At 34.3% G+C, this 24,758-nt stretch overlaps 3 protein-coding genes across 3 annotated transcripts; all 3 read right to left on the bottom strand.

Annotated features, from left to right (window-relative positions):
* Positions 1-303: 303 nt before the first annotated feature.
* Positions 304-5,175, bottom strand: LOC142356656 (protocadherin gamma-B7-like). The gene is made up of 2 exons (XM_075408494.1): positions 4,285-5,175; positions 304-1,841 (listed from the first exon to the last, which is right to left on the bottom strand). Exons 1-2 carry the CDS (start codon positions 4,970-4,972, stop codon positions 856-858), a joined length of 1,674 nt encoding a protein of 557 aa, XP_075264609.1. The 5' UTR covers positions 4,973-5,175; the 3' UTR covers positions 304-855.
* Positions 5,176-8,202: 3,027 nt separating this feature from the next.
* On the bottom strand, positions 8,203-11,348 carry LOC142356655 (uncharacterized). The gene is made up of 2 exons (XM_075408493.1): positions 10,598-11,348; positions 8,203-8,507 (listed from the first exon to the last, which is right to left on the bottom strand). The coding sequence occupies exons 1-2, from the start codon at positions 11,346-11,348 to the stop codon at positions 8,311-8,313; spliced, it is 948 nt and encodes a 315-aa protein (XP_075264608.1). The 3' UTR covers positions 8,203-8,310.
* Positions 11,349-14,471: 3,123 nt separating this feature from the next.
* On the bottom strand, positions 14,472-19,269 carry LOC142356654 (protocadherin gamma-B2-like). Its single transcript, XM_075408492.1, has 2 exons — positions 18,958-19,269; positions 14,472-15,478 (listed from the first exon to the last, which is right to left on the bottom strand). The coding sequence occupies exon 2, from the start codon at positions 15,459-15,461 to the stop codon at positions 14,472-14,474; it is 990 nt and encodes a 329-aa protein (XP_075264607.1). The 5' UTR covers positions 15,462-15,478; positions 18,958-19,269.
* Positions 19,270-24,758: the final 5,489 nt, after the last annotated feature.

Genomic DNA, 24,758 nt, shown 5'->3' on the forward strand with positions numbered 1-24,758 from the left:
TTGGCAACTAATCCCCCAAAATCAAAGGAATAGATTAAAGCCGGCGATAAAATCAGAAGATTGGAATCAATTACACTTTCTTGATCTTAATACATGTGCTAAAAATGCATGCGTAAAATAGTGACGAGCTGATCGTTTATACTCGAGCAAATGTGATTTATGCAATGTAATGTATTAGTTTTGAATTTTAGAAAAGTGATATGTAAATTTGTGATTCTGGATGTGCACCTGTATGTATTATTTCGGTATGCCTGTGAGCCTATTATGGGCTTGTGTATGGCGTATGTGTATGTGCATGTGTACGTGTACGTGTATTTGTAGGTGTATTTGAATGTGTATGTGAACGAGTGTATGTATTTACGTATGTGTGTGGATTTATTTGTTAAATTTTTTTCTGAGGTTTAATTTAGAGTTCAATATGTCCTGTTCGAGAATTTTTTCATCTAGAAATGTCAGTATGTTCTGTTTTAATGGGGCGAAAACAATGAAATCCATTGCGTATTTTGCTTTGGTATGGACGTCTTGTTCAATTTCGAAACATAAGAAAATGCTGTTCTGTTCGGTTTTTAATGTTATTTAAACGTAAGATATTGATTCTGATTGTACAAAAGATATGTTGTCCCAAGCAAATCATACCAACGATTTCCTAATTTTTAAAACGAGCCTTTCAACAATTTCTTACAATTATCAAACTGAACACCTTGCCTACGTTATAAAACATTTTTTTACTTTCTTTCCTTTTTATTCAATGATCTGGACTTGTATACGGAGTAGATTTCACCAACACCCGTTCAAATGCACTTGGTGGTATTATGGTTTTTTCTCTGTGAGGAAAAGCAAGAAACTTTAAGCGATTTAATAACCTTTGTCTTCTGCAAGTATCTCCAGTTCCAGCAGCTGTGGCAACACTTCGGCATCCAAACGGTCCGCAATACTGAGCCATCCAGACTTTTCTCCAATCCCAAAAAGACCGGAAATATTGCTCTTCGCAATAATATATCCGATTTCGCCGTTTAATCCAGAATCATTGTCGGTTGCTATTATCCGCAAAATAGGCTCCACCCCTTTAAGTTCCTCAGCAACTTCCACTTGGAAAACATCGGTATCAAAGATTGGGTAATTGTCATTCACGTCGCATATTATCAGTTTTATAATATCTTCAGTAACGTATGGATCACAATCCGTAAAGTTTTGACAATCTCGAGCTTTTACTGTAATATTATAGCTGTTTTGTTGTTCAAAATCGAAACTCACTAAAGTCTGTATATAGAAACGGTCATTTTCTTCAGTTATTTTAAAATTTTCCAAATTGTTAACTTCAAAGTCAGTGATACCCGCATGCCCTTCGTCTTTATCGGTCACTTTGAAGTAACCCACAACAAAATTGACGTCACCATTTTCAGGAATATGACAATTATTCGCACTTTCTGAGAAAGAAACAAAAATTATCTCTGGCGTAAACTTGTTGTTTACTTTTATCACAAACTTCCACTCTAAAATTCCCCTCAGTGGCTTGTCGCCTTTATCTTGCGCGTAAAGTGTAACAGTATACTCAATTCCAAGTTTTTGGGTCAAACTTTGAACCAGTTTGATTTCGCCAGTTCTGGAGTCCAAATCCAAAAAATGCTTAAATTGTTGGAAATCATCCTGGTCTAAAAAGCCATATTCAAGCTCACTGTTAATGCCGACCGAATCATTGTCATTTGCGCGTACGACGATGACTGTGCTACCGACAACAGTATCCGAGAAAATAGTAGTGCGTAGAGTGCTCGGTGAGAAATAGGGCTCGTTGTCGTTGACATCTGAGACATTTATGCGGATTATAATGCTGTCGACATAATCTGAAAGAAGAACGGATATCTAACACACTTTTTGTTCCCGGGTTCAGAATTTTTGCAAAATTAGGAAAGATAAGCGGTAACTAAATTTGAATAGTTAGCAAATTCACATCAATTCTTGGACATAATTTTCGATGAATGCGTTTAATATAGAGATGTAAATATAACGCATCCACCGCTAAACTATGTTAGAAAAATGCTGCGGCTTTTCTAACTTGTCAACGCTGGTTAGCTTATATCTTACAATACTTTGCGCTCCTAATTGTAGGTATTATATAAAATTGCTGTTCTAAGCGCGCATCTTATAAAAATGATGCGTTTCTACACTTGTTTCAACGCTTAGACCTTCGCATATGAGACTCGAACGACTGACCTCCTGTGAACTTGTCACCTCTTGTAAAACTGCACCTCGATTCTTCAGTTTTTGTAAACACTGTTTTCTTTGAAAATTGCTCTCTAACTTCACGTATCTTAATGTTTCTAAGCAAAAATCTTACCTGAATTAGAAAACAAATCATTCGTCAACACAACATTTGTCAACACATCATTCATTGGACAAGTTTTTTTTAAAAAAATTGGAACTTCAATTATTGAAATTTTTTTGATAATTATGATGTTTGGAAGATGATTTATAAGAACAAAACCTGGTTCTATCATAACCATCGCTAAATTCAATGCGCAATTACGTAAGGTATACACCTGGAAAAACAAAATTATTCAAGATTAAGGATAAATCAAACACAATTTTAAGTGTTGAAATTGTGTAAGATCTACGCTTAAAAACTCAAAATTATGTCAGATCAGCGAAAAACTCATTGCTAAAGATTATTTGCAAATGCATATTCATTTAATGTCTACGCTTTTTATTTAATATCTACACTTTGAAATGCAAAGTTGTGTAAGATCAGAGCTAAATTTAGCTAAATCTTACATTAAACTCATTCACCTACGATCTTTCACAAATTTTAGCGCTGACGCCTCTGCCCGGGCTATGATTTGCTCTCCCAAAGATCTACCAAACAGAGCGCCGAAAATAATTTTTATAACTGTTGAACGAAATCTGGCTTTTAATGCTTCTCGCAAAAAGAAATAGATGCGGTAGGAGTGTTTTTCTAATTGTTTCATAACGAAAGTGCAAAGACCTCTCTTAAAAAACCTGGTGGTATAATCTAAAAGCAAGTTATTTTAAAAGAGACAGTGCATAACCATCAACACAAAAAAGAGGCCGGATAAGGTGTTTTTTCTTCTTAGTGTTCTAACTCATCAGCTAATTTACAGAATAATAGGGAAACCAGTTAGCCCCGAGGTTGTACCTTTTATATGTTTCAAAAACTTCTTTATCGGGCAAGAGTACCATCAGCTCTGTACTTTGACTTACATAGGTATATTCCGCAAAAAAATTTCTTAAAAAACCAATTATTGAATCACTAACAACAAAGAATTTTGATCCACAAAGTTTCAAGCATAAAAGTTTTCAATAACTGTAAAAATAGAAACAACGAAAATAATAGGTCTTTGTCAAAAACGTTTTTATCAAAATCAAATTTTTCAGCATGCATAGCGAGTCCACAGCTACAACATGTTAACCACAGCTACAGCTACAACCACAGCTACAAGATCAACAAGATCAACTGCAGCTACAAAATTTGCGAAACCAGCTCTTCCGCAGATCTTCTCGGGTCGAAGTATTAATTTAAAAATGTAATAAAAGCGGTGAATAGTGGTAAAAAAATTCACGACATATTTTTGCGATGAATGCAGTAAACGAGATGTATTTTTGAATTTTTGTAAGATTTGCAGTTTTAGTCGTGAATTTTTGTATGGTTTGGGGTTTTTAGCGGTCAATAATTATTTTTCACTGCATTCACCGGAATACTTACAAAGAAATTAACCCCCGTACACGAGTTTGAACCTCTCGCTGCATGTTTGAACCTCTTGTATGTCAACAACTTCTTATTCCACAGCGCCCGCTGTCTCGTACTTCAAAGATACTTCTTGTGATTTTAAATCATTCGATAAACGTTAAAAAATTTTGTTAAACTTTTGCACGATTTGCGGTTTTTTCAGCCGTGAATTTTTTTGTATTCACCGCTTAAGTGGTTGAAAAATAATTTAACGTTACTAATTGCAAGTGGTGAAAATAAAAATTTCATCGCTAAATACCGCGAATCGTGACTTTCGGCAGTGAATTTTTGTAAGATTTGTGTTTCTTAGCGATGAAGTCTCTTTTTTTCACTGCATTCACCGTATTCAACGCTAAAAATCGCAACTCTTGCATTTTTTCGCCGCATTCAACGCAAATCTTACATTTTTTAAAGCGATTTTTAGCGTTGACACCTGGACCCGGGTTGGGTGTGTAAATTCACCATATATGCTCTTGCAGTTACTAGTAGTTACTTGTTTCGAGGTTTACCATTTTGGGCAACAGAAGGAAGAAAATTATTACCCGAGTAGAATGGAACTAATTCCAAAGTGTACTTGTCAATTGTTTCGCGATCTAGTGGTTTCATCAGTTGAAGCACAGGCACTAAAACTTCTCCAGTCAGTCGCAACCCGAACGTTGGGGAGTTGTCTTTATAGCACTCATTTTTGCACACTAAGGAATAGTTGTACACGTAGTTTCCATCCGGATCCGGATTTCTGCCATACTTGTCCAGAGGATATTCATCGCCAACAAGTTTGTTTTCTGGCATAGTTAGCGTGTATTCAGAAGAATTAAATGCCCGATTCACATTTATTCTAATTGGTGAAGCGATGAAAGCATTAGTGCATGCAACGGTTTCGATTTTTGAGCAAAGATAGGGATTGACGATATGATGGCACTTCTTCCAAAATTGTTCTTCCAAAATAATGTTCAATGTTGTAAAATCCATTCTAACAATGTAACTGAAGAGAAAATCGAAACCAGTTTTGCATTTCTTTGCTATTTCGGTTCCAGCAAGGTTTCCAACTATGCCTCCTACTGCCAAATTATCAGAAATATTGAATTGTATCTCATTTAACCACGTTACACCTGAACATTTAACAACATTCATCGTCACAAGAGACCACGTGATTAAAACAACTGTAATAACTAAGGAGTTTATGAACATTTCCAACGGTACTGGTTGTAAAATGTGACTGATGCGACGCATAACGGCGACAACTATTTATCGTATGACAGTAATAAATTATAACATTCTAAATGTCAGACTGCATAGTTTGCAAAATTAACAATAAATAAAAGAACAAACTAAAAGTGGGATGAACATAAATAAAAACAAAGCAAGAGAGAGACATCAGGTGATTATTGAACTTAACAAATACTAATCTAGGTAACTGTAAACAGCAAAACAGTTATTTGTCCTACATTGCTGACTATAAGCGAGGTCGACTGGTGATTTTTGGTAGATTTTGAGGGTATCTCAAACAGCGTATGGAATTTTTATCTGAAAAAAAAAATTAATAAATGTTTAGCGCTAGAACTATTCTAGACTGGATTGCCTTTTGGTCAATTTTGACAATTCTTTTTGGAGAAAAGAAAGCGAAAAATGATAATAAAGGAAAATCTTCTAGCAACTGAATCTACTAGTCGTGAAATTTTATAAATTAACAGATCTATAGAAAAAAGGAGTAATGAATATCTTCCACATGTTCAATTTGACCTATCATATTCTGAAATGTGTTCATTCTTTGCATCCATTCATAGAAAAGTCAATGAGCATCTGACACTTTTATCCAAACAATACCAAAAAATTTTTTGCGCAATACTTTTATTTTAAATTATTGATAAAAAACAGAAATAAGAAGTTTTTTGAGAAACTAACACATAAGCCAAATGAAGTGGGACAAAATTATAACCTAAACTTAACAAATCTGGCTTGATGCTGTGAATAATGTATTACACATTAATAATAACTATCTATCAGATGAATTTTTTGGGTGAAAAAATGATTTCAGGAACAAAAACATTACAATAGAGCAGCGCGTATTTACAAAATGTACGTCAATGAACATTCTTGAGTCATGGACGTTCTCAAGTGTCTCATATGAAAGGATAAAACGACTTAGATGAGAGCGCCATAAAAAAATTTATAACGATTGATTAAAAACTTCTGTTCTGATTTCTATATTTTGAATAAACTTTTTCTATATAAAAACGAACATTTCGTCATTTGCTATAATTAATGTACTACACATTAAATTTTACTATCTATCGGATGAATTTTTCGGGTGAAAAAAAAACAATTTCAGGAACAAAAACATTACAATTGAGCAGCGCGTACTTATAAAATGTACGTCAATGAACATTCTTGAGTGCTAGACCGTTCTCAAGTGTCGCAAATGAAAAGACAAAACGACATATATGAGAGCGGTATAAAAAAAATTTGAGAACGATTACTTAAAAAATTTCTGTTCTGATTTCTGTCTTTGAATAACCTTTTTCTATATAAAAGAATGAACATTTCGTCATTTGCGGTATTAAATACTTATTGTTTTAAAATTCAAAGCTTCTAATTACTTTTGCGCTACAAAGTTATTCCACTGTTAAAATCAATGTAGAATCTGCGATTGTTTGTGCCTGCGTAACTAAAATGTATTTCCTTGTAACGGCTGCTTACCTATCAATAACAAGGAAAGTTTTACACCACCGGTTCGTTTTTAGCTATTTGCAAGTTGTCGGGATACGAAGTTGTGCAATTCCATTTAGTAACATCATATCCGCTATACTGAAGATTACCGTTGTCTTAAACGCTGTTTTGTTAGTTCGAATAACTAATCACTCACCTTTGCTGAAAAATAAATTGAATCGCTGAAACTACTCAACTAATTCCAATCAACTGAATCCTGAGTTTTAGTTATTAACTCACACGAGAACTTAGATTGTATTTTGCTCAATGTTTTTGTTTTTAGATGAATCTAACAGGGACCCTTCATTTTCAGAAATGAACACAATTCACAGAGGAGAAATAGTCTTTTGCAATAAGATGACATGAATTACTGGTCAAAACAGAGGTCCTTCGTTAGACACCGGTGCCGAAGACATGGCGACGACGAAGCATTTAAGTTTTTGGTTTGGAAAACTCAAATATGTGAACTTTAAATCTATCTCACACTGCCACTAGTTTCATCGAACAATTTACAAATTGTCGCAAGAATTTTTCGTCAAAATTTTTTGTCAGGAATTCTTCGTCAGGAATTTTTCGACTAATGTTTAGATATCGGAGGTTCTTTGAATTCCTTTCTCTAAAGTTACCTAAACTTTCAATTTGAAATGGTAAGATGAATTCTAAGTTTCACATTGTCAAAACGCAGTTTTAACTGGTCTAGTGATATTGCATCAATCTGCAGTTTTTATCAATTTAACATTTGAAACGTTAAGTATTCTGCTTTGTGGAATCAGTTCTATCTGTATTCCACTATTTTTGATGTACATGTTATTTTTCAACCGTTGATTTGGTGAACATAGCTATGTCGACAAAATGTCACTTCTCCATGAAGAATGGACGTCAGGAGTTGGTAGTTGATCATTTCGATTTTCCATCGCATATTTCAAAAACCCGTCAGAATCTTGGTTTAGATTTGATGTAATAATCTAAGTTAAGATAAAGCGTACCCCGTGTTTTTATTTTAGGAATGAAATGTGTCTGAAAAAGCTTGGTTTTTTCTGCACATTGATGCAGAAACACAGTGCAGAAACTTGTCTAACAGCAGTATAACAGCAAAAATATATCGTTAATGCCCCAATATCTCAACTCGAGCGTCTGCTTCGCAGAAAACAAATCGAGAGCAGCTGAGTCTGATCAAAAGTGATTTTGTATATGTTCTGATCAGATGTGGTTTCTGATGTTCTCTTGAGAAATGGTTTCCGTCTGGTTATGGCAATAGGTTTGAGAAATTATAAATTTCCGATAAAACAGTTATGTAGGAAATTTGAATGTTGCTAGTTTTTCCTCGTCCTCTTAAAAGTAACATATTTCGTCACATGCATTGTTATCACTGTCCGTTTATTGATAATAAATTAGGCTTCTTCGTTATTTTGTTAGCTCTCCTCAACCCCTCTCTTAGCTTATAAACAAAAGAGAACTCTCAGAATTACCTTTTAATCAACAGCAAATCTCAAACTTGTAAATTAGAATAATCACGTGGTTAAATTTACGTTTTGTAATATTAGAAATATACTGCAACTTTCCTATGAATATCTAGATAAAAACAAAGGTTCGGTTTCCGGTTTTCGTGAATTATTTTTGGATCTTTTCCGTTTGTGCCCCCCAGTACGTTATGACCCCCCCCCCCCCGGTTACAGAGCACGTGTCATTACATAGTAAACCATTATGTTAAAATAAGGCACGTGCGTCTGGGGGTGCAAATAATATGAGCCCACTAAGCTGGGGGGGGCACAAACGGAAAAGATCTTTATTTTTAATAAAAGTGGCATGTCAAGCCTTCAAATTTGCCCATTGTAACTCGTACCACTGTGTTTATTTACTGTTCAGTACAGTCCAAAAGGTCCCGGCAGGATATCAATTTCCTGCTGCCATTGTAAATCTCTCTGTTCTTGAGAGGCAGAACTGTTTCTGACATTTTGCAGCTGTTCGTTTTCGCTCGCAATTTGTTGGTTGCTTGCATCATTTCTATTGATTGCAGGAAATGCTTCCTGCCTATCATCTGGCGCTGTTTGTGGGTTTTCTGTAACAGATAAACATGAACGCGAACAACAATCAACCTCAATAGATGACGATTTTTAATATTACCTAAAATCTGGATAATTTTTGGATCATAAACTAAATTTCAGGAATCCGAAAAAGATATTAACGTCGGACGGGTATCTGTAGAAAAATAATATTATTCAATGATAATCACCCTGGTGACAAACGGATTAAAATCTTGAGATTCTTGCAAAACGTTTCATTATTTGCAAGAATCCTGATTAAATGATGAAATTGCGGTTCGAGGGAAGATGTTACGAGCGAAGAGTACATTTCATAGAGAAAACTGAGAACATAATTTTGTTTCTACTCTATTCTTTCCAAGCGGGGTTGAATGCAGCTTGAATGCAGCTGCTGTGTCATAATTTTAGCAATGCGTTTCAAATACCAGTTATTTTGAACTTACATAATTTGGGTATGAATCCGGCTGTTTTTGATCCATTCGTTTATTGAAGAATTATATATATTGCAAATGTTTTCTTTTGGACTGAAACATTCGATAGTTGGTGTTTTTTGAATACATGTTTGACTAATCATTGACAAAGTATTTTTTGCAAAGCTATCTAAACGTATTTTTGGTATTGGATCTAGAATGTGATCGCTGATAATTTAGCGATCACAATTAAATCTAATGGTTGAACTCATTAAAACCTTAACTAACGCACCGCTTGGTTTCAATCATTTGGATACGATTTTTGCTGATATCATTTTTTTCTTTACTTGAAACAACCCTCGTCGCGATAGCACTGGTTGCATAAAGTACCACTGAACAGCACCCTAGCGCTCAATTGACACAACGAAACCTGTTGTGTCATAAGACTACGAGCTTAATGCACTCTTTTCTCGTCAATATTAACACAATTTACTTGAGAAACACTGGCAATGAATGAGTGTGACAACTCTTACGTTAATCATGGCAGCATTGATAGACAACTGTTGTAGTCGCATTGAGAGCTGTCTAAAAGCCGTACCACTCGGTTGTTATCGCCCTTTCGATGTTGTTCAACTACTCGGTTTCACCTCGGCGTTTTAAAACTTCTGGATTACGATGTGTGGTAAAAATCAATATTTACTTGTAACTTTTTTAATATATCAATCATTTTTTTGCAGTTCTTGAAGTGATTACTTATCTTCCAAAATTAAAAAGACGCCCACTTTGCAACTGTGCTTTTGACTAGTTGCAAGCTGACCACCATTTGATTTCACCATCTCTTTAAAAAAAGAGAGACTGTGGAATCGCTTTTTTGAGTTGAATGCTGTGTTATAGTTCCAGGTTTAAAAAGTTTTGGTTTAGCTAAGCAGTTTTCTTCAATCGGATTCGACGAAAAAGGTTGCTTGCATGTTTACTTTTTACACTTGTTTTGATGGGTTGCTATCTAATGCTTCGGCTAAATTTAATGCCTCACTGATTAGTTCGCCTAGTCTCAAGTCTGACCAGTACACTAACTAATTTGTTCATGAATAGTAGTTCTCTAACTACTAGATATAATTCCAATTTTCTGAGCTCCAGAAATATTGTTTCCTAGTTGTCAGGGTATTATAATTTTTAAAAATTTGTTAAAAGACGTTTTTAATAGCATTACCACATTCTAAATTTTCTTGTCCAATTAATTTATTTCTTCTTATTTTATATATTTATTTACTTAATTTATAAATTCCTAATTTAGGAAAACATAGCATATTACATATACAGGAACAGTTTCTTTAAAATTTACTCATTTTTTGAAAAAAGTTTCAAAAATTTTTTTAACGATTGACGTTTCTTTCCTTTCTAATCTTGAAAAATAATCATCTTTCTGAAAGAACTTGCAAGGTAACCATTTTTCCGAAAGATCCTTCCGAAAGATAAACATTCGGTCTCGCCTGGAGTTCATTTAAAGGCAAAAAATGATGTCAGTGTAGAAAGAAACGGAAGCATTTTAAACTCGACTCACCATTCTTAGCTAAATGCAGCTTTGTTAACTCTTCTATAAAACAGACTTTTTGTTTTGTCTAACAAAAATTGAGTGGCTCCTCTTTGAAACTAATCTGATGACATGATGTTGAAAATTTTGAATTCATCGAACTTACGGGTCTCGTCATAATCGGTTCTATAAGCATTTCGTTCCCTGTGTTGCATTGCATCATCGTTTACCTCGAATTCCATCATCGCAATTCCATTGTAAGCGAAAGTATCATTTTTTGTTAATCTTTGCAAATCTTCTCTCAAATTATTGTCTTTTTCAGATCTGAGGTCTTTATTTGGTTGTAGAGACATTCTGTTTCTCAATACTTTCAATGAAAATGGTCTATCTTGTCTTCTGGCTTTCTCTCGCTTGCATAGACATTTTATAGTTACTATAGTCCCAGTAGTTAAAATAATCAGTGAAATTAGACCAATTAGTACAATTATGCTGTTTGCGTTCCTTTCTTCCATTTCCATACCACTCTTATCTGTAAAGTTGCTCATGAACAAATCTGGGGAAAACATGACATTAACTGACGTATTTGCCGAAAGTGGTTTCAAACCATTATCTCTGACTTCGACTGTCAGTAAAAACGTTGCATTGATATCGTTACTAAAACCGGATCGTTTGCGGGTTCGCAAAACGCCGGTAGCTCTTTCAATTTTGAATCGATCATTTTCAGCTAGAAGCAAATAACTAAGTCGCCCATTTTCATCGGAGTCTGCATCGGTGGCAAATATTTGAGCGATTTCAAAGTCTTCATCGGCATCCCAGGGTATCTCAATGACGTCATTGAATTGTACAATTACTGGAGCGTTGTCATTTTCGTCTAGTACTTGGAACTGTTTCCCTTGCGTGATTAAGTAACCAGACATAATTAATAATTTGAGGAATGCACAATCATGTACTCCGTTTCCTGTGCCTACCCAAAATCTTATGTTTGTTCACGACCCATTATCAATGAATATTATGGAACAATTAACTATTCCCAAGATGCTTCTGAATTTTTTTGTTAGAAAAAGGAAACATTTCCTAAGATTTCAACTGTAAATGGTATCACTGTATTCTTTTTCATTTCTGTGTTTTCCTCCATTGCTAAAATCGATAAATCCATTTTTCTCATTTGATCGTTCTCATAATCGAAGGCCAGTAAAGAAGTGAGTTTTCCGTTATGTTTATTGATAGCAAAGCAGTCCAACCAGGGTCCAACTAAATAATAAAAAATTGTTGCATTTGATTTGTCGTCATCGAGAGCTGTGAAAGTGGCAATGCCTTGACCGACTTTTGTGTTTTCAATGAGCTGAACAGAAGTCAGAGGGTGGATAAAACGAGGCGAGAATTCATTCACATCAATTAGTGTGATCTGTAATTTAGTTCTGGTTGCTTTAGGTGTTTCACCTGAAAATCACAGTATGATTTCTTGCTGACCACTATTTGATATTAAAATTTTGCTTCACCCTATTCAGCGCGTTTTCAAACCAGAATAAAATACGAACAATTCTGCAAATGCTAAAAAAAATTAGAACTTTAAAATATGCGTAGAGTTTGTAAAAGTTTATTTCAGCGCAGCTAATTTCTTCTATAAGCATAAAACTTTTTTTTTATTGATGTAAATTAAGATTTAAGATTGTCTTGGATATGTAGGGCGGCAGAATAAATGAAGACAGGGTAAATAGTGAATGAGGCTCAATTTTTTAACAAGGTGGTAGGTAAATTTCTGGTTATTTTTAGCTCTTATCAGAGGACTCTTTAGGTAAAATTTTTTGAAAATTTTGAGCTAAAACTTTGGAAACTAAAGCAGTTTACAGCTAAAGTCTCAAATAACTTTCAAAAAATTTCTTGACCAAATATAAAGTGGTTGTGAAGATATTGAAATTGTCTGAATGTTTGCAAAAAAGATCAAACGCTTCAAAGAACTATCCGTCAATAAATCGTATCGTTCTAAATGGAATATAAGAAACTTACTCCTCAGTCTTGTCGCAATTGATATAAGTCATCATATATCTTAAATTTCGAAGGTGCTAGTTAAATTGTTCTCAATTAAACAAGAACCATCAAATTTCTAGGACGTTATTGTGAATTGATTGCACTTCAATTATTTCAATATATTTTATTCAAGCGCAGCGCAGAAATTAGTATCCTTGTTTTCAGTTACTTTCAATCAAAGAATTAGAGATTTTTTTGGCTTAATTTAGTTTTTTTGGTTCAAACTTGCTAGCATTCCAAAGAGACTAAAGTTTTTGTGACAAGGACAAACTGTTTTTGTGGTTCTGATGACATTTGTAGATGTCCCCTCTTGCATGTTCAATACCAGGCAGCATCCATATTGGATTAACTTTTTCAAATTATGTCAAGTAATCGTCGTTTTTTTGGGAATAAAATTTCAACATGTCAATACAAAGCAGCAGAGAAAAACAGTCCATCAAAAATAAACAGTTTTTGTTTTGATATGAGAACAGAAATAACTGATTACATATGTAACTGTCCATAAACTTTTAAACATTGGTGTTCATAAAACCGCAATGGCAACTAATCTTAAATCATATTTTCTTGATGAATCATAAGTGACATCTGATCTGCAGCTGGAAGTAAATTTTAGCACCGCTCGATTTCTTTTTTTCAAAACACAATTTTAAGATGCGGCAATAAGATAACAGTGCTATTATAGGTATTAAAAAAGACTGCATAAAAAATCATCTCAATTTTCATTTACACGTTCTACAACATTAGTCTTGTTTAGAGACAGATTTCTTTCAATTAGACGTTGGGCAAAGGGTAGTCCCATGAAACAATTTTTTGTCAAAATAATTCTTAATGACCAATTCCAATTGTTCTTCTAAAATTTAGTAGTAGACTTTAGCTGATGCAGCTGTTTCTGCTGGTTGACGACAGCTCTCATGTGGCTCTCATATGTCTCATATTTGACGAAGAAATTAGCAATTGTAGATTTTCAATTAGTTTTTCAAAAAGCAGCAAAAAAGGGAGAAACAATAATAAGTAAAGCTAATACAAGACTGTTCTCTGAAAAAAAATTCTGACAAAAAAATCTAAACGAAGACAAGCAAATTAGTTGGTCTATAAATGGTTACAAAATGAAAAAAATACTCTGTGTTGAAATACTGAAAAAAACTGTAAACTTTCTAATTCAGGCACATATTTTGACAGTTAGGTTTGAGACAAAAAACATCGGTCTTTCAATCAAAAGACAATTAATTGAATTAGTTTTGTTTATTGATCATACAAATTTTGGTTAACGACACAATCAAACTTGGTTATATTTTTTGCCAATAAGTAAGGTCTGTCATTTTGTTTTGAAGTTTTATGCATGAGCTGCATTAAATCAATGTACTAATTTGTTCAAACAGATAATGTGCTCTATAAAGCCACAGTTTTCAACACAAATTTCGAAACCTAGCTGAGTGACAGCCATTAAAGTTTTTATTTTGAGTTTCCTTCCCGGGTCGAGTTTTTGAGTGAATATTGGTAAGAAATGCAGTAAATGCCGTGAATTTTTGCAAGAAATGCGGTGACTGCGGTGAATGCGGTCAATAAAAATATTCACCGCATTTCACCGCATTTCTTACTAAAAATCGCCGCGAAATTCTCCGCATTTGTTACAAAAATTCACCGCATTTGTTTTCCAAAACGCTTAGTGATACTGATTTAGATGCAGAAGAGATATTATATAATTAAGTGACAGATAGAGCAATGGACTAAGAAGTTGTAGACATGTAAGAGGTGAGAGGTTCGAAACCGCGTACTCAGGTTTCTTTTTTAAAAGAATTCCATTGAGTACGGTGAAAATGAATAACTCACCACATTTCACCGCATTCACCGCAAAAAAATACAGGAAATACGCGGTGAAAATTATTTTTTTTTCACCGCATTTCTCAGCGTTTCTTACTAAAACTCACCCCCAAATCTCGACTCGGGTTTAGCATTCATTAAAAAACTAATTTGTTAGTTTTAGATTCAAAGAAATATGAGGTTTCTGAAGATTACGAGAGAATTATGAAAACTTGACCTTGGTCTGTGGCAATTATTTCCAACTCCAGCAGCTCTGGTAGCGTTTCAGCATCCAACTGCACCACATTACTAACCCATCCAGAGTTTTGGCCGATTGAAAAATATCTGGATAAATAACTTTTCGCGATGGAATATAAAATTTTCCCTTTCAATCCAGGATCCTGATCGGTAGCTGTGATTTGTATTAGAGGTTCTACGCCCTTTTGTTCCTCTGCAACTTCTAACCGGAAAACTTCGCGTTCAAAAATTGGGTAATGTTCATTTTCGTCGCATATTTTTAGTTTTATTGTATATTCGGTCACAAAGGATTCACAATATTTGTAATCCCGACAATCATGAGCTTTTACTGTAATGTTATAGCTGTTTTCTTGCTCAAAGTCAAAACTTGCTAAAGTTTTTAAGTAGAAACGGTTATTTCCCTCAGTAACTTTGAAATTTTCAAAATTGTTCAGAAGTTCAAGATCAGTGTAACCCCCATGCCCTTGATCGTCGTCAGTTACTTCGATATAGCCAACAACCAGATTTTTGTCACCATTTTCAGGAATATGACAATTCTTTAATTTTTCATAAACCGATTTAAAACTAATTTCAGGCGCAAAACGGTTGGCTATATTTACTTTCAGTTTCCATTTTAGAAGACCTCTTAATGGTTTTTCACCACTATCTTGCGCGTAAATTGTAGTAGTATAGGTGTCACCAACCATTTCCGTCAAGCTTTGAACCAGTTTGATTTCACCTGTTTTGGGGTTTAAGCTCAAATAATTCTTTATTTCTTGGAAATCATCCTGGTCTAGAAAACCATACTTGAGCTCACTATTAACACCCGGGGAATCAATGTCGTAAGCATGCACCACAAAAACTGTACTGCCAACAGACATGTTTGTGTCAACTTTCAGCTCTAGAGAGTTCGGGGAGAAATAAGGAGCATTATCGTTGACGTCTGTGATCATAATGTATAGCATGTAACTGTCAGAAAAATCTAAACACAATCAAAACCATATAATTACCCGTTCCTAAATTTCAGTGACAATCAGTTCTGATTCAGAACAATTTCAGAGAAATTTTAGATTTCAGTGCCAATTCAGAAGGATTTCAGAACGAACTGTGAATTTCTCTGAATTAGAGAAAAATTCAGAGAAAAAATTCTGTGTTCTTCTGAATCAGAAGATAATTCAGAATGAATCACTGAATTAGCTCTGCATATCAGATAAATTCGGACCAAAATGTGACCTGAATTAGACTCTGACTCAGTACTGAATTCGGCTGAGAGATAGGTACGGGTGGAAAACTGAGAACCGCACTGTCTGACCAGGGCCTAATCCAGACACTGAGCGGTCTGTATTGTGCCGAATCCAGACTTTGGATTCTGTGATCAAGGCCCTTTCTATTTTCCGGAAAGTCTGATAAGCGGCCAATGCAAAAAATTCAGGGTCTTATCGGAGCTGTCTGGATAGTCTGAAGGTATGGATAATCTGAGCAGAGTTCATACCAGATCCTAACGCAACCCAAAAAATTGGAGTCGAAGTAGGTCTTAGCAGAAACTATTTCAGAAACTATTTCAGAGCTCTTGACTATACTTTAAATGTGAACTCCGAACACGTTAGAGTATGTTTGCCAAAACTTTTTTGTAATTGAAAATTTGCTTAGTTATTTTTAAACAACTTACAAAATCCTGGTAATAATGTTAAGGATTTTAATATCTTGGTAGAAAAATTTAACTGGCATCATATGACTACCAGCTCCCAAGAAGCAGTGATGTTATATTAAACAAATGTTTGTAAAATTCTTCCACTAAACCTCCAGATTTGGCTCAAATTTTTTACTCATTCATTGTTTCTTCTAACAAATGGGACATATAAGAGCGTTCACGACTGTTCACCGCTGCATTTCATCCGCTGTTTTTGAGGAAAGCTTTCAGTCTTTGTCTTTTTATCCTATCAGATGACATTCAGAAAAAATTTAGGACTATTGAAAGGTTTTGAAAAATACTTTTCTAATTGCTAAAGCGTAGCTTCTCGATTTTTTCTCCGAATCAATTTCTCTTCAATATTATACATTACAGACGTTAAGATTGTCCTTTACTCCTTTCAAAGGTCTCTCAAAACATAAACAAAGTTTTGCACGCCGAAATGGTCATGCGGAAGCTCCAGATTGTGTCGGAAAATTTTTTTTGGTAAAAAAATAAACAGAAATTTTCAAGATAATACGTCGCCGTTTTTTAATTGCTATTTTGAACGCTGAATGAGCAAATGAGTTGTTTGATGACATTTAAAACAGTGAAATCTGCTGAACGAATTCTTATAAATCTCATATTTCACACTCTCATATTCCCGCAACTTTTTCAGGCCAAATCTGTAAGAGCGTTTTATAAAAAGTCAGTGGATTAGTATCACTAAAAAAACTTTATGTTGTCTGAAACGCTTCATCGAATCAGGATCGTATCAATTCTATTTCTCTGAAGCCTTTTAATTTATTTTAATCAACAAAAGTTGATGATTTCATGTTTTTTTGTTAAATCAACCTTAGAGTAACTGGAAGTATTGGTATAGAACAATTTGTAGCAAAATTTACTAGCTTTCCAAAATAAGAGGCAACTTTTAATGCAGTTCCCTTAGTGCAGGAAACAATACCAAAATAAGCGCTGTTTTGTACCATAAACTGTTAAAGAGTTTTTCTACATCTAGAAGCAATTTGCTTGGTAGACGACTTGGGAGCCTGTATTTTCTGTTTCTATGCTTGATAATGCACCAAAAAATGAAGTTTAAAACAGTCTTTCTTTTTTAAATATTGATACTCTAATGTGAAAACAAAATACGCTCCATCCAATCGTAAGCTTGATTTAGAAAATCTTTTGTAAATAACTAATTCTGAATGTTGGTTTTTTGGAAACGATCAGGATTCATAGGGTCCCAAATTGGAAATAATATTTTTTTCGATAGTTAACTATGATAACTGTTATATAAAGTTGTTAGTAATGTTAAACGTTAAAAGCATCTGGCGTTCTCGTCAAAGTGCTTTAGTAGTTACAAATAATATATTTAACGTATGAACGGTTAGACGGTTCAAAAATATAAATTTTTGGGACATTTTATCAAACTTATCGGTCAAAATTAGGGAGAAACTATTCACAAAGCACTGGCAATCTTTTTTCAAAAATATCCCGAAGCATCGGAAGCACTCATCGGTCAAAACAGTTTTAAAGCGGCCAAAATTAAATGCTAGATTCCAACTTGAACTGATTATAACCTTTCTTTTTTTAATGTCCACACGTGCCAAAGGAAATATTTGGGCTTGAGATACCTTGCACTTTTTTCTTTAAAATTTTCCACTGTGCGTTCTTCGCCTCTCAAAATAATTTGCTTTTGTTTTAACTGATATTAACTTAGTAGTCAACGATCAATTATGTCACACAATTTTGCAGCTGTCGGGCAAATTTTTAAAATTTTTGTACAAATACTTCTATCTCTGCGGTCACTTTCACTTGTGTTGTTGCATTTACTGCTGGTTTAGTTGTTGAAAAATTCGATCAAATTTGTTATTGTGAGAAGAGAAGGTCTTTATTTTGGACCAAAATTGATGAATTTTTTTTCCAAAATTGATATTCTTAAAAATCTGTACAGTATATTCTTAACTGTTTAACAACAATTAATTAGTTAACGAAAGACCATTAAACGGCAAAAAATTAGATGTTTTTTGGTTATCATTTATATGTTGCAACATATAATCATTCGCCCGAAGAATATAGCGTCTTGACAGGAGTGATCCTTTATTTTGTTGCTGGACAAGCGCAAAAAAGTTTGCAATTGATGAAGAGTCAAAATAAATTTTTGCTTCTGCGACCAAGTTAACTCAATTAAATATCGCAGCTTTATATTCTTTTGTGGTAACTGTTTGTTTGTTCACAAGCGTTGGCAAAACTTAAAGTTACCATTCCAAACTTAAACTCTCTAATGTCATTTTATTTGATCATTTTTAGTTCTAATAGCCAAAAAATGACAAAAACGCGTTTGCATCTGAGCAAAAGAGACTAAGCTAGGAGAACTAATTAATTCAACTAAATAGAGTAACTAAATAAGTACGGTAATTAAATACTCTTTTTAAGTAATTGTTTTTACGACTATTTGATTAGCTTACAAGCCTATTGACCAATTCAGCTGTCCTATTTTTTTGTCTGATCTTTTCCGTTTCTGCCCCCCCCCCCCCTACTTTATGCGCCCCCCAGGTACAGAGCACGTGCCATTACATAGTAAACCCTTATGTAAAAATATGGCACGTGCGTCTGAGGGCGCAAAAAATATGCGCCCACTAAGCTGGGGGGGGGGGGGGCACAAACGGAAAAGATCCGAATTTTTACCATTACTTCTTTTACTACTCTGAGTGAATAGTTTTATGTAAAAAAACGAGATATGCCTAATTTTTTAAAAAAAAAATTGAAGTAGCTTCAGAGAAAATAGATACCTGGGTAGTACGCTGTCACTTTGAAAATGTAATGATCGACTGTCTCGTGGTCTAGTTCCTTCCTGACCTCAAGCGGGTACAATACATCGTTCAATATCGGAAATTTCCTAATGCCAAACGTCCTTGAGTTTTTTCCATAACAGTTTTTCTTGCATGTTAATGAGTATCTAATCACGTCATTTCCAGCCGAGTCCGTATATCCACGTTGCAAAGAAAATAATCTGTTCACACCTGTGTTTTCTGGTAGAGATAATGTGAAACGTCTTGTGCTAAATTTTCCAATTATTTCGATTGCTACTACCTGTAATAACAGGATTCCTGCATTTCAAAACTAAGTGCGCTGCGCAATTTTCTGGTATGTCTGGTTCGGCCAGACAATCGGGCTGCACCTTTATACGTTTCTCCAAAATAATTCCGCCAGTTGTAAAGTTTACACTGAAGAATTCAGATTGAGATTCGTACTCGAACGCGTTTTCTTCGCATTTGTTTAATATTTCGGATGCGCTTACGTTTCCAGCTACACTGCCTATCGGGAAGTCGACAAGAATGTCAAAAACAATGTCTGACAAGGATTGAACAAAATTTTTCGATTCCGGTTTAAAGATTTCAATCAAAGCAGCTGTAAGTAACGAGTTCATTAAAAGTTTTAATTTGTGAGGCAAAAGTTCACCGTTAGGACGCATATTAGAAACAGGTATTACCCTAAAGACTAATAATCTGTTTCCTAGACAGTGAAGTTGCTTCGAATAAATAACGGATCAAATTAAGTTTTGAAGGTTTTCAAACAACAAATGGAAGATTGACATAAAATTATTTGAAGTTACAAACACTGCCTCGTTTAACTACTGTAAACAAATAAACAACTATAAATTGATCATTATTGAAAATTTGAATCATTGTTTAACGGTTGTATGTGGCATTTCAACTAACAAACGAAAACATTGCGTTTTTTCTGACCCCCCCCCCCCCCCAAAAAAAAAAAAAACCTATGCAAGTTCTGAAAGACCATTTTTGCGTAGAGAAACGGATGACGTATTAATGCAATACACGTTTAAACAAACAGTTGTTAAAAAAACGTTTCAAATTCATAAGCTATGGAGAATTAGATTTATATTTCATTCACCTAGGGCGATTTTGGCAAGCGGGTGAAAAATTTACTGCCATTTTAATCATAGACAAGATACATGATCATGAAACAATTGGTTTTATAGAAAAAAAAAACTTTTTTCCTCTCGCCTAAGTTTTTTATTGTTCCGACTCCACTTAGTGAGGGAGGAACTATATACTCATATGGGTTTTTCCTCTTTTGGTTCAGTCAATTTTGGCCGAACAATAAATCGGAAGTCCCATTCACTTTCTTTCGATATTAATTTCAACAGATTTTTAGTTCTAAGCAAATGTTAGTTCTTACCGCCGATGTTTTTTATCTTGGACACTATGCATTTTCTTGATTTTTTTGTGAGTGTTAAATTTTTGTGTTTCTTTAAGATATTCGTGTTAATAATAAACCATATTAACTGAATTGTTATAGATGGAAATTGAACTAATTCAGGTAATAGCTGATGATGTTAATGGCTTCAATACTTTGTGTTTCCGTGAAATTTTGGTAAACTTCTCTGTATTTTTGCATCTGCAGTTGTTTTTCAGATTTGTCCTATAACTTAGTATCAGCAAATGCAGATTCTTTGAGAACTCAAAAGTAAATCCGGCAGGAACTTTTAGTTTACAAAGTAATATTTCTTTAAGTAATATTTTTGTTTTTTGTTTATTTTGTCTCGTTTGTTTTGTCTCGTAATCTCATTAATAGCAGGTATCATCAGCTCTCTATTGTGGCTTGGCCTTGAACAATTCATTTAATAGTTTGAGTACGTAGCAATTTTTTTCACGCAGACATCTATTTGTTTAGATGGAAATTTGGATGCGCGGGGTCGGAACATTATGTGCAAATGAACATTACCAAGCTCCCTTTTTATTTTTTTATCACAACCAGTTCATAAGAAAAAGTTACGGTATATTTTTGACTGCTTAACTTACATCTTTTTGTTTGAATGAAAAAAAAACCATAATTGTCGAAACAGAATTTGGATATGTCTACGGATATTTTCTGCTGGCACCCCAGCCCTATTTATCCGTTATTTTAGCACCCTAAAAATCAAAAAAAATTGCGAGTTGTAAGGGCGATACTTGCATTTCATTGAAACAAGATTGTCTAGATAGATAGATAGAAGGCGTTTGTAGAATAATTTCCTTGAAAAAATTGAAAACTCGAGCTTATTGTAGTCGATAACACCTAAAATAATTAGAAAAAACACAAGTTTTCATTGATGCTTACTGTATATGCAATAATTTTCTGTTGAAATACGTAATACTTTTAACCCAAAGTTTTGCTAGTTTTCAATAAATCCATATTGTTATTATATGTTTATGTATGAACTTACTTAACCTTAAGAGTTTGTTTAAACGTGTATATATGGAGGGAGGTGCAAAACTAAGCGGGGATGTTAGCAGAAATTATCCATGACTACCTGTATACAAAGTTATGTATACAAGGAGGTGCTTTAGAGCAATGGGTGCAGATTCCCGAAGGTAGTAATATTTATGTTTTATCTCATTCAGTGAATCAATATTTGACATCAAAAAAGAACGTCGAAGAATTTTGGCCATTTTTAGTCTAGTGTAGCTAGAGTTGAGTATGTGTTACAACAATTGCAATTACCATTACAACAACCGGTCTTATGGTCTCCAGTCTGGCCATTAAAAATTTTTTCAGTAAAGGTCTTCATTAAAGGTCTCCAGTAAAGGTTTTCTTCATTAACCTTTATCTCTTTTATCAAGTTCCTCAAGGATTCATTTTTATTTAGCCAAGTATACTTTCAACATGTGGCTTTCTTCACAGGCCAAGCTTAGCTCATCTTATGAACAGGTAGCGTTAGGTTGTTCGTCTCTCTTTTAACACATCCCCTTAAATAATATATTTGATAATTCACAGTTTTTAGCTAGCCTACTTCTTTTTTGTAATTACACTTAGAGACTTTGCTTGGGCCCATAATAACCACTAAGTCACTCTAAGCATACGCAGCAACAGTAGAAATGGGCAAGTTGTGGATGCAAACCTATATTCAAACCTCTTATTTGCAAGCCTAGAAGTGTATCCGATACATTAACTGCTCTTAAGCTAGCGAGATTAGGCATTTCTTAACAACCGTTTTCTCGCATTCTTTCTCGTTCATCAAGATTCCATGTCTCTATCAAAGTATAACTTGAAAGTAATAGAGAGTTTTTCATGCTTATTTCAGGCACAAAAATTTCTATGGTTTATCTCTCTCTCTCTTTCTCTCTCTCTCTCTCTCTCTCTCTCTCTCTCTCTCTCTCTCTTTCGTTCTTCTAACCCTAGAGGGTTAGAAGAAGCTAAGTCTAAAATGAAGCTAAGTCTTACTCCGAAGACTTTTGCACAAGACACAGGTGGCGCAGAGAAACGTAATGAAACATGCTCTGTCGTTGCTCAAAGCGAGCATAAAATCTGGACTGTCGTCGCCTGACAAAATGATCACCTGTTGTTTTGATAAACTTTGTGTTGACTAGAATTAAACAAATTGTATATGAAACAAACACAAAATAGACAAAAGTTGGCCTACTAGTTCTAAAACTTATTCGGAGGTCACGAACGGGCATCCGGTAATTAGTTTGACATACTAGATCTTCATCAACAACAGGGACTCAGTTTCAAGCTTTTTAAATTGTTTTTATTGAATGAATTTAATTAAGTTTAAACAATCAAAAATTTCGATTAAAAATTTTTGCAGCTGTCATTTAGTGCCTGCAAGTAGCTGAATTATCGCTTATTTCATTTCAAATGCAGGTTATGTTTCTTAGAAAAAAAGTTACCAAATTCTTGAAAAGAAGTGTGTAGTATGGATCATAAGAGTGCCAAAAAATTACAGAAAATTGAAACTGAATCAAAACGGCTTTACTCTGTGACCTAAACTAAGACCACCAGATTGATAGTAGTCATAATCCGCTCTGAAGACGTTAAAGCTAAATAAAATGATATTTTTCTGAACTTGAAAGGGAGCTAATGAATCGAAGAGTAAAGCCGTTTTGTTGCTGTGTTTTGCAAATAAAACAATAATCAAAACTCTCACAATCGTTACCTCTGAACAGTATTCCATACCAACTCAGCTAAGTGGTTTCTACCACCCCCGCCCGTTCCCTTTTAATATTTCACAAAGTGGGGTTGGGTAATGCGAATGTGTCTTTAACTTCGTATTTATAGTCTAATTTACTTTTTTCGAAAAAATTAGCCCTATTGAATGTCATTAGATACTTGAAATACTAGAGGTGAGGAAAGACTGCTATGCTCAGTGCCAAAGAAGGGAGAGTGGTCTTTCAGTAGGAACTGAAGGGCAAAATGTGGGGGGAAATGCAGTCCCCCTTTAGTATGGTGATAAACAATAACTATACTAATCGCAGGTCCTTCAAAAACTGTACGTAAAAGATGCAAAAAATCTTTAATTTCAACTTGCAATAAAACGGACAAATTTAAATTGGAGGAAATTAATGATCTGCTTCGTTGTCTGTGAAAAATTGTGTTCAAGACTTCAGTATAAGCCAAGAGGTCCCCTTAGTATATCAATCTCTTGTTGCCATTCCAGATCCCTTTGATCTTGAGAAGCCGAACTGTCTCTCACATTTTGCTGTTCTGCATCTGCACACAGAACTTCTTGGCTGCTCGCATCAGCTTGTTGTGGTCCCAGAATTAAACTTTGTCTGGCAATTGGATCTCTTTCCTGGTTTTCTGGAACAACTAAAAATAAACATTCAAGGTGTTCAGTTTATCTCCTTTTTTACAGAATTTTGAAGTGGGGAGAAAATAATTGCGTAAAACTCGCAGTGGTCTAAAGCTCTCAAGATTTATCGTTTATGTTTTCATGAGCTGGAAACACTTGCGACAACCGTAACTAAAGCTCCGAAAAACAAATTTAATTTCAAATTGTTGTCGTGAGAAACTACGCGCAACCTTTCAAAAAAACGAGAGAACGATAAATGCATTTGATTGTGTTGAAACCCAATATTTCACCCACTCTTTAAATAAAACCAAAAGATTGACAAAAGTTTCAGCCGTTTTAAAAAAAGCATAAAATAGATGAATTGATTTCGCATCAGATCGAAATTAGACCAATTTGATGTTAGGCTGCCGAAACAATTTGTTTGCATCAAACATTTAACATTTTTTATATTCTGTATTTGACATCGACAAAAGAAACACATATCAGTTTTATTAATTTTCGTCACTTTTTTCACTCCTCGCCCAAGTAAAAATTTTGTAAAAAGTCTTTTTGTATTTTCACTTTTTGAAAAATTTTTCACTGGGTCATTTCCGCAGGAAAATTTCCTAATATAACTTAACTCGACTTTTAAAGCACAGAAAATTGATTATGTGCCACTTTTCTTAGCTTTTAAAGGCAAAAATTAAATGAGTTTCTGAAGTCATTCTAAGTAGCTAGAACGTTCGAATATACTTTTCAAATTTTTTCATTAATAAAGCCCTCATCAAAATCAACTGCATCTTTATCGCTGAAAATGGTTTCGGGGGTTTCTGTTTCGTAGCTATTTTTGAAAAAAATTTGGATGCTTATTTTGTGTTTTGAAAACAAATCACAAAACACGGACTCGGTACCTGAATTGTGTGTAGTACTTGCAACCAACAACTTCAAGAATAGATTAACCAATTGCATCAAAACCATGCTTGAAAAACTAAAATGCCTAGGTTAAAAAAATATCTGTTGGCAAATGTTGACAAC

The sequence above is a fragment of the Convolutriloba macropyga genome, unplaced genomic scaffold, assembly GCF_964194025.1.
Source record: "Convolutriloba macropyga unplaced genomic scaffold, txConMacr16.3 SCAFFOLD_2331, whole genome shotgun sequence".
Taxonomy (NCBI): domain Eukaryota; kingdom Metazoa; phylum Xenacoelomorpha; order Acoela; family Convolutidae; genus Convolutriloba; species Convolutriloba macropyga.

Coding starts and splice junctions, on each gene's coding strand:
- LOC142356654 (XM_075408492.1), bottom strand. CDS start 15,461: ATGCTATACATTATGATCACAGACGTCAACGATAATGCTCCTTATTTC.
- LOC142356655 (XM_075408493.1), bottom strand. CDS start 11,348: ATGTCTGGTTACTTAATCACGCAAGGGAAACAGTTCCAAGTACTAGAC. Junction 8,508..10,597: donor AACCGATTATGACGAGACCC/GTAAGTTCGATG, acceptor TATCTGTTACAG/AAAACCCACAAACAGCGCCA.
- LOC142356656 (XM_075408494.1), bottom strand. CDS start 4,972: ATGCGTCGCATCAGTCACATTTTACAACCAGTACCGTTGGAAATGTTC. Junction 1,842..4,284: donor ATTAGTTCCATTCTACTCGG/GTAATAATTTTC, acceptor TTCTTCTTTCAG/ATTATGTCGACAGCATTATA.